This window comes from Lactuca serriola, chromosome 5 (genome assembly GCF_051521515.1).
Source record: "Lactuca serriola cultivar US96UC23 chromosome 5, Lser_US96UC23_V15, whole genome shotgun sequence".
Taxonomy (NCBI): Eukaryota; Viridiplantae; Streptophyta; class Magnoliopsida; order Asterales; family Asteraceae; genus Lactuca; species Lactuca serriola.
The window spans coordinates 334,530,419-334,540,645 of NC_136412.1; the positions used below are offsets into that span (position 1 = coordinate 334,530,419).

General features: G+C 36.0%; 1 protein-coding gene across 1 annotated transcript; it reads right to left on the reverse strand.

Moving 5' to 3' along the window:
- Nucleotides 1-1,296: 1,296 nt before the first annotated feature.
- LOC145055283 (protein NRT1/ PTR FAMILY 8.2-like) lies at nt 1,297-5,079 on the reverse strand. Its single transcript, XM_079003581.1, has 5 exons — nt 4,902-5,079; nt 4,074-4,269; nt 3,705-3,922; nt 3,066-3,619; nt 1,297-2,320 (listed from the first exon to the last, which is right to left on the reverse strand). The coding sequence occupies exons 2-5, from the start codon at nt 4,210-4,212 to the stop codon at nt 1,492-1,494; spliced, it is 1,740 nt and encodes a 579-aa protein (XP_078859707.1). The 5' UTR covers nt 4,213-4,269; nt 4,902-5,079; the 3' UTR covers nt 1,297-1,491.
- Nucleotides 5,080-10,227: the final 5,148 nt, after the last annotated feature.

Genomic DNA, 10,227 nt, shown 5'->3' on the forward strand with positions numbered 1-10,227 from the left:
ATCAAATTGCGAGGGATGTTAGGATATTTGTATTTAGTGTGTATTAGTCAATCTCCTCCCGATCAAACTGTGAAGGATGTTAGCATATTTGTATTTAGTGTGTATTAGCCCAAATGTGTAGCCTCTTTTGTAGTAGACCTACACATTTGCGGTCCTGGACCAGTCTCGAGTCGATCTCGAAATGGTCCGGTCTTTTTGTGGTTAGTCTCGGCGCAGTCCGACCTTCTTAGGATCGGTCACGTCCGGTCTCGTGTCGGTCTTTTTTCAGTCCAATCTTTTCTGTCTCTTTCGGTCGATCTCTTCTGGGATCGGTCTTGGTCTTTTTCGGTTCGGTCTCGCAGTCTTCCTTTGCACATTTTTTGATTCGGTTTTCGGGTCTTTTCGGCCTTGTTTTGGTATTTGTTGATTTTGTAGTTTCGGTTTCGAGTTTTTCCTTTAACAAATGTATGATTAACACCAAAATGATAATTTAAACTTTATTAAAAATAATACACTAAAATATAATAAAAGAAAAAAAGAAATCAAGTTAGATAGTGTGATTAAAAATTGTGTAATTAAACAAAAATGATATATTTATTAACTTTGGCTTCCGGTCTTTTTTGAGATCGGTCTCGGCCTCGGGTCGGTCTCCGGTCTTGTGTCGGTCTCGGAATGGTCAGTCTTTTTTTGGTCTCAAAATAGTCCGGTTTTTCTTTCTTTGGTCTCAGAACAGTCCGTTTTTTCTTGGACTGGTCTTGGACGGTCTCGAGCCGGTCTTTTTTCGGTCCGATCTTGTTTTAGACCGGTCCAGTCTAGGTCTTTTTTCTGGTTCGGTCCGAGACCGGTCATTTTGTGCAAGTCTATTTCATAATGTTGTCTCTCGGGACAAATGGCCTTGTACTCAACTACTGATGTATGTATTTCGCTGTATACTTCACTATCCAGTCAAAGAGATTATTGGACATATTCTATTTAATATCCAAAACATTGTTCTAGGAAATGTTGGTTACCACATTTCAGATTTTTATTAAAAAGATCATTTAAATGGACATGTATGCATCAGTTATTAGGTCCGAGACAACCCATTTGACCATTTCAATTCGGTGCTCATTTTGTGAAGTTGAAATTATTTAGTTTTTTAGTATTATCCTAAGAAAAAACATGCAGTCAAATTTGCGAGTATCCGTTGTTTAATCGACTAAATGAATGACGCTTTCTCCAAGTTATTTAGTTAAGCACCAGGTGTTCCACCAACTTAAGCAGACTCCATTAAAACCAATTCGATTACAACTCCAGCCCAGTTGGGAGGATTCAATATGCATATTCGAGCAACAACATCAAATTCTTGTAATTCATTCCTTTATCATATTCTGATATTCATATCACCCATTATTTGTTGGTTACCTTTACCATTACAATGACAATCGACGCACACAAAAGCTTCAGAAACTTAAACAAACATCAAATTGACAAGTTCAAACCACACCCTCCCACAAACCAATTCTATACCTCCTAACGAAGAGTCCCCAATGGCCGCTTGTAAGTGTACCATTTAGCAACAAGAAGATAAGCTCCCAGATTCAACACACTTAGAACACTCAAAAGCCAGAAGAAATTCTGCAATTGCCCTCGATTCAAATTATCCGGTATCCACCCTGGTTTCCCTCCTTTCGTACTAATACTCATCACAATCGTCACCAACAATGAACTCAAGTAATTCCCTAACGCAACAGTCGTGAGCGATAAAGCAGAACACAAACTCCTCATCGAATCAGGCGCTTGATCATAGAAAAACTCCAATTGTCCGATGAATGTGAACACCTCCGCACACCCAATCAAGAAATACTGCGGAACCTGCCAGAAAATCGACATGGGTATGTGTTCGTAATCGTAATAGTTGTTTCTGCGCACAATCCCGAGCCTGATTACTTCCAAAACACCAGCTGATACCATTGCGAAGATCGAAATTACTAATCCTATTCCCATTCGTTGAAGCTGGGTGATTCCTGATTTGTGGCCGGTGTATTTCCGGGCAAAGGGTACAATCATCCGGTCGTAAATCGGGACCCAGAAAATTACACTGAGGGTATCGAATATGCTGAGTGATGCTGGTGGGATCTCGAAGTTGTTGATCGTGATGTCCATGTAAGAACCTTGAAGAACGAAGAGATTGCTCATTTGACTGTAAACGGCGCTGAAGATGATACCTGTGGCCCATATCGGAAGCAGTTTGATGATGGATTTCAATTCCTCCACTTGGGTCACCGTGCAAAGCCTCCATGGGTCTACGGATTCCTTCACATGATCCGACTGCAACTCCATTGCTGCCTTGTCCAAGAAACTACAAGAAGACGATGACACATTTTAGAATTACTAAATTGATTTATATTTTTGAGAAAATCACAAAGTTTGTGTAATACTCTTATTTTTTTATTTAGACTATTTTCGATTTAATAACTAAAAAGCTAGTTGATAATTTATAACTTAGCTGATAAAAAACAACGATAGATAAAAATAGTTGAACTAACCGCATGATATAAAATGACATAAAATAATATTTAAAATTTTTAAATTTTTTTTATAATAATTAAGGATATATTTGAAAAAAATTTAAAAAGCTAGTTGATAGTTTATGACCGATAAAAAATGACAATTGGTAAAAAAATAGCTGAAAAACTAATATAAAATAACATAAAACGATATTTTAAAAAAAATATGATTTTTATAATAATTAAGAATATATTTGAAAATTTCTAAAAAACTCCTAAAAAAACTAGTCTGAACTCTGAATAGTTTTCTTAAAAAAACTAGCTTATAAATTACTTTTTGGTATATCAAACATGACAACTTAAAAAAAACTTGAAAAATAAGCTAATTTATCAGCTAGCTAACTGTGGCACGCCAAACACAACCTTAATATAGTCGTAGCTACTTTCTATTTTTCTAAATTTTGCTTTGATATATTTCCTCAAATAATTTTATAACTAAAACTTGCTTTGATATATTTCCTCAAATAATTTTATGATTTTTGGACGCATAATTTATCCCGACAACACTTTATTTGTTGATACCCATAATTTGATTACCTAAAATCTTTGGTGTGGTCAAGTTTACGGCTTCCAACAATAGCAGACTTTGCATTGGTGGTCTCATACAAAACCGATGTGTCCTCAGGCGCGTTGACCCTACGTTTCCTCCAGGAAGCCACGATGACCTGACAAATCCTGGTCAACGGGCTTCCACCTGGCTTCTGATTCCGGTACAATCGAGTACCGGAAAAGAACGACCCAACCGCAATTGCCATGGCCACGGCCGGAATCCCAAACCCCCAACCCCAACCCACATTATCTTGAATCCAAACAAGAAGTGATGATGCAATTAATGCACCGATATTAATTGAGAAATAGAACCAATTAAAGAAAGAACTCTTGTGCTTCTTTTCAACCTCATCCGCATCATCAAATTGATCTGCACCGTAGGATGAGACACACGGTTTGATCCCCCCAGTTCCTAGGGCCACTAGATACAATGATAAAAAGGTTAAAGCAATGTCTATATCGGTAGCATGGCAATTCTCTTTTGAGATACAAGTTGGCTTAAGTCCCGAAACTGATGCTGATATTGTTAACAAAGTCATTCCCTAGAAAACACAAAGATCTGGTAAGCTATATATGAGTGTTTCTTTTTAAAGAGTGGATAAATAAAGTTAGGGATCTAAAGTTTACCATAACATATATGATAGAGAAGATGGCAATGGTCCAATATCTGCCTAAATACGCATCTGCCAGAAATGCCCCTAGCAATGGCATGATATAACAAGTTCCGGACCAATTCGAGAGGTTTTTGGAAGCGGTCGCACTATGTTGATGAAGGTTATTTTTGAAATAAAGCAAAAGATTCGTGCTCATTCCATAATATGCCAATCTTTCACAACATTCGTTTCCTGTTAAACATAATCAATCGTCAAAATGGTCTTTTAGCAGGATTAATTTGGAAATTACAAAATTTAAGATAAGTTGCTTCAAATTTATCTATTCGAGGTACTAGTTTGACTCTCTAAAGTCAAAATTGAATATTGAGATAACAGGATATACCAAGAATAAAAGGGCACGCCTTCCAAGTTCCTGTGGTGTTCTTGTTAGCAGGATTGTTTCTGTAATCAACTGTGCCATCTTTAGTGTATATATCTTCTTCTGTATCGACCTTAGTGGATGCATCTCTTATTTCAGCCATAATTTAGAGTTCTTATAACCCTAAATCGGGTTAGATTCGCAAGAAATTCTCAATTATCTGCAAATTTATAGGAAAAATGCGCAAGAATCAGCAACGATGAGATGGCAAGCCAAATAATCAATGTCAGGAATAAATCTAAATTAAGTAAACTTTACAACATGTACTTCTTCCTAAAAAGATTCACTTTGAAAAGAAAGATAAAAATAAAAAAAGAAAAAGAGAAAAAGAATCTTGTGATCCCAAATCAATCCCAGTCGATGTAGTCAAGATAAAATCAATTATATATATTTAACTATTTCTAACTTGGAGACTTTCCATAAAACGGAAATGTTGCAATTTCATTCATGAAACTTAAAAAACTCGCAATAGATATACATCAATAGCGAGCAATACTAGGATGGGATCCCATAGTTTTTCTTACAAAATCAATATAATGAGTATCCAAATCAAATATTTGATACCAAAAACTGAGCACGAATTGTAAATCAAATTTCCATTGAGTAAGGAGAAAAAACCAGATAAGCAACAAAGAAACCAAACCCTAACCAGAAAAATATCGAAAACACTTGGAATCTGTTATATTCATTAACACTGAAGTTCAAAATCAAGAACCCTTTTTCTAAAACATAATCCTAAACAAGAAAGAGAAGAAATTTAAGGTGAAAAATGATAGAGAGGTGAAGGTGTACCTGAATTAATGGAAGTTTCATTTGGATTAAGAACACTCTACTGAGAAAATGTTTTGAGGAGAGGGTTTATCAAGAGAGAAATTGGTGTTAAATAATGAGAACTGATTTCCACTTCCCTTTCTTTATCATACTGTATTGATGACCGAGGAATCTTAAGTGTCTATGGCAGAAGATTCAAAAGATTTTAATGCTCTCTCACGACTTTAATGTTTTTTTTTATTTCAGTTTCCAAAATATTACAATTTTCTTTTTTAAAAATATGGCAAGTGGTTATTGTTTAATCCATAATTCATTATTATTCTTTTTTGTCTTTTTGCCAAATTTAAAAATAACATAAAATAAAAAGAACAAAGGTTGTAGCCTTACAAGAAAAAGACACACAACGAACAAACAAAAAACAATATGATCGAAACGACACCAACCCCGAACCACAAACTGAAGTTACATGATGATGATGCTAAAAAGGAACACCACCAATTGTCCAATTACAATTCTCAAACTACCCCTCTACTTAACCCACCCAAGCACCATAATCATGATGTTGTCCGCGAACTTGGTGGAAGAGGTGTGAACCAATTTAAAGATTTTATTATTTCTACTCTTCCAAATACTCCAAAAAGCTTCGTACAAGATGGAGAGAAGGATCCTTCATTTTTAGGGCATTTCCCCCATTTAGCAGCAAAGTTCAAAGCGTCTGACACCAAAACGAAACCGTTAGAGGGAACATTACACCACCGAAAGATTCAGTTAAACACTTCCTTAGCAAAATCACAATTAAGAAGCAAGAGGTCCGTTTCATCATCCCCATTAGTACACAAATGACATTTGATAGAAGCCACTCTAAGCCCTCGTCTGAAAGGGCAACGAAAAAGGGGATATGATCCATACTAGCCCTCCACACAAAACAAACAACTTTAAGAGGGGCTAATGGATCCAAACTGTTTCGGATTGGGAACCCCAATAGTAATCTTAGAGTCAATAAGCTTTTGAATATAATGAACGTAAAACAACCCGTCCTTAGAAAGGTTGGACCTCCAAGTGTTGGATCCCATGGATAGGACACACCCATCAAGTACCACATAACCCAACTCCTGCACCTCCAACGGGAGGTTGGGGTTTTTCTTCCAAGCCCAAGTAAAACCATGGGATGATAACCTATCAATAAGAAAACAAGATTTACGTTTGTCCAGTGTAAATAAAAAAAAGGAAATCGAGTAGCTAAAGTTTCCCCTCCAGTCCAGTTATCCAATCAAAAAAGAGTCTTGCAACCTGATCCAATTTTGAAGGAAACAAAAATCCGCAAAATCAATGCCAAATTCTTCCAAGAAGTTCATTCTCCTCACCAAATTACTCCACACATCTGGAATGGAACGTTTGGAAAGATTGGAGATAGGCTTGCGGGAGAGATTATAGATCCTGCAGATAGCTTGCTGCCATAGGGAAGGGTTCTCTGTTTTAATCTCCAAATCCATTTACATAATAAGGAGATGTTAAGGCTCGTGAGGGAACCAACACCAAGCCCACCCATTTCTTTATCCGCGAGAACATGTTTCCAAGCAACCCGACTAATTTTATTTTTTCCTCCGACCCTCTCCATAAGAATCTTCTACAAGTCTTTTCTAGTAAATCAATAACAAAGGGATGAGCCTTAAAAATCGAAAATAGAACAAAGGCATACTACCAAGGACTGATTTCACAAAAGTCAATCTGCCACCAAAAGAACGGGCTTTAGATTTCCAAACCGAAAGCTTACCTTGAACTTTATCAATGACAGGTCTTCAATTCTTCTTAAGCTTCATATTAGCGCCAATAACAACTCCAAGATAAATAGGGGGGGGGGGGAGGCAGCCCCGCAACCTAAAATGTTGGATAAAGGTGTCTAAGCCAATAAATAAATTGGCATATTCTTGAATTAGACAAAAAAAACCTTTCTTGGGTTGCCCTCATAACCGGTAACTAAATAGAATGACTTTTAGAGAGAGATACTGATTTGTTAATTTATTATATGATTAATAAATTGTAACAAAAAACTTATTAATATATTGATTAGAAATAGTAATAATTAATTAAGAACTAATCAGAAATAAATTAGAATTAATTACAAGTACATGGACTGAGCTGTAATTGTTCAATAATCGAGCAAGATAGGTTTTCTAGAACCTTCTATGCATGGACGAATTTTGCAATGTGTTTTAGGGTTTCTAGATTAATATTATTGGATAATTAAGGAGTTGGATAATTACCTAATTTAAGATATTATTATTATTATATTCAAATTATGGTTATCTAAGGCTTCCTCATTTGCTATAAAAAAGACCCCTAGGGTATTATATTTCCGTCCTCTTCTTCTAATCCTCAAGAGCCAAAAATTTCTCTAAGCCTCCTCTTTCCTCAAGTCTTTTAGTTGCTAGGGTTTTAGGTACAAGCCATTAGAGGCATCTAAGTTTTTGGTGCTTGCTTTCCAAAGAACTCAAAGGAAGATTTTGGTTGATTAATTGATATAGTAATCAAAAGGTATGTAACTCTAATCCCTCTTGTAGTTTCTATTATACCAGAGTTTCCTAGGGTTTCTTGATATTCATAGTTTATAGCTATCAATAGAGAAAACATAGATCATTTCTAGGTTGCATATGAACTTAAAGGTTTAAGTGTTTTTACGCCACATGAATTTTTATAACCTAGAAAACCCATTAATGACATTAGAGCCTTTGTTTTCTATTTGATTGTGCATAAAAATGAATTGATCAAAATTAGGGTTTATGGAAATTAAACCCTAAAGGCTTAAAAATTTCGAAAATGGGTAGGGTTCTTGAAACCCTAGCCTCCACCCTTATTTTTGCAAATTGGTAGGATCCCTTATGTAACACCTGATTTGTAGGTACTTTTAATTTATAGCTTAAAGTATAAAATTCTTGCAAATATGGTCCTACACGGTGTGTAGGTAGTTCTCTATGTAGGGCGTAGAAAGGGAAAGTGGACGCGGGAATTTAAAGCCTTATGCAGGGGCGTACCCTTGTGTATGAAACGCGTAGGTGCTCTGGTTTGAAACCCTACTTTTTTTATGGTTGTGGACCTATTAAAGACATTAACTCCCTTAAGGCCTTCCTTATCCTCAGCCTCCACTCTCCCAAACAGCCAACTTGATACCCTAATCCCTTGTGAGCTTATTTTGAGCCTTTTGTGTGTTTTGGTGCATCTTGAAGACGGACGAGTCTATAAATGTGGAATGGTATGGCTCAAACTCGAAGATCCAGAGCTTGCATCTCATTTGCTAACTTCAGGAGGTATACAGTTCTAACATTTATGATTCATTGGGTTAGATCTAGGATAGCCTATAGATTTGTATGATTTTGGTCCCATGAGTTGGCTTTTATGAGTAATAGCTACTCCAGAGCTTGAGGTTATCATTTCCTATTGTTTATAAGGATCATATAGCATAAGATCCTTTGAAACAACAAAGAGCTTAAAACAAGGAACTATGGAACTAGCGCTTGAGGTCATTAAAGGAAGCTATGGAACCAGGGTTTGACCTTGAGCTCCATTAAGCCATGAAAAGGCATAAAGTCAAGAACTTTATCATTTTAGACGTCCATTAGGTTTAGATATGAGTATTGGACGTTTGGTCTTAAGATATTAAGAGATTAAAATGAAGTTAGGCTTCAGGCTCTATACGCGGGAGGTAATCCAGGTTATGCCCAACATAACTTGGTTCCCACCCGATTTTCTGGATTAAGGCTTTACGCCCAGTGTAGAGCTAGATTACGCAAGGCGTAGATCAACAAAAGGCTAGCCGTTGACTTTTTGACCATTTTTACTTGGTCAATTGTGAGGGTTTTAAGACTTGGAAAGGCAAAATGGTCTTTTGTCCAAATAAGGATTTCCCTTTGTATTTTGGGCTTTCTAATTTGGGATAATTAACTTAATTGTTAATTGGGGTTGTTTTGGATATGTTTAGTATGGGGAGCTTTTGTAGCAGCAGCTCGAGTGTGAGTTTTTATCTGGCTATCGATTGAGGTGAGTGTCTTCACTATACTTGTGGGTTGAAGGCACCAATGTCGGTCCACTAAATTGTGCTATGTAGAATGCTAGTTGTCTTTGTGACTCTTGCATGTATGATTGGGTTGAAATACACCATACAGATGGGCCAATTATTGTATGTATGGGTTGAGATAAACCCCAGGGTTGGGCCCATTATGATTTGTTGGGTTGAAATATACCCCAAGGTTGGGCCCATGATTGTATGTTGGGTTGGAATATACATCAGGGTTGGGCTCACTAATTAGTGTGGCATGTGATATTTTGAGAAACTCACTAAGATTTGTGTTTATGGTTTTGTGTTTTAACATTTTCAGGTACTTCCAATTCGAAAAGGAAGGGCCGACATGATTGTATCGCATCCACTAGAGATTTCACATTTATGATTTGATAATACTCTGATATCCCTTTTGAAACATTATTGACATTAACGATCTTTTATGGAATATAGATTGGATGGTTTACCATTTAAAAACGAAAATTTTTCTATGAGTTTTGGGATGTTACATCTAGGTTTTCTAGTGTCCTTAATTACAGTTTTATATGCCTTAAAATTTAGATAATTAAAACTTGGAAACCCTTATCCTTTTTTTTTAATTAAAAGGGTTAAAGGATTATTATTAAATTTTAATTATTTATTAATTATTTAATTAAAAAATAATGATTGAATTCCTAATGATTTAAATTTGAATTATTAAAGATAATTATTTAAATCCCTAATGATTTAAATTAATTTAATTAGTTAATTAAAGGATAGTTGGTAAATCATTAGCTGTTTAAAATTAATTATTAAAGGTTTATTCGAAATTTAATTTTAAACCCTAGTATTTTGAGAAGTTTTTAAAATACACCTTGTACTGTATGTGATTAAAAGTTTAATATATTGTATGTATAAGACAAGTCAGTCAAATTGCTAGTATGTATCATTCATGAAGCCATAATATAAGGGATGTATAAGGAAACGACCTATAAAACGACCATTGAATGTGTAACACCCCAATTCTCAGGTATGGATTTAAATAAAAGGTTCTTTGGTTTAAGTCCTACTCGACGAGTTGGTTGCCCTACTCATCGAGTAGCAGCGGGGTGAGATCGCATGATAAGTAACCTACTCGCCGAGTCCAGGGAGGGACTCAACCAGTAAGAGCTGGCAGAGGAAACCCTAAATCTCGGGGTTTTGCACCCTATTTAAGGAAGCCTTAGCCTCCTTTGGCCTCCTTGCAGTCTTTGAGAGCTCAGTGAAACCCTAATTCGTGTGGTACTCCTTGTGGTGTGTTTTAGACCTTAGAAA

Excerpts from the sequence above, each read along its gene's own strand:
- LOC145055283 (XM_079003581.1), bottom strand. The coding sequence starts at position 4,212 with ATGGCTGAAATAAGAGATGCATCCACTAAGGTCGATACAGAAGAAGAT. Across the intron at positions 3,620-3,704 it reads TCTCTATCATATATGTTATG|GGAATGACTTTGTTAACAAT; the intron begins GTAAACTTTAGA and ends TGTGTTTTCTAG. Across the intron at positions 2,321-3,065 it reads GACCACACCAAAGATTTTAG|TTTCTTGGACAAGGCAGCAA; the intron begins GTAATCAAATTA and ends GTCTTCTTGTAG.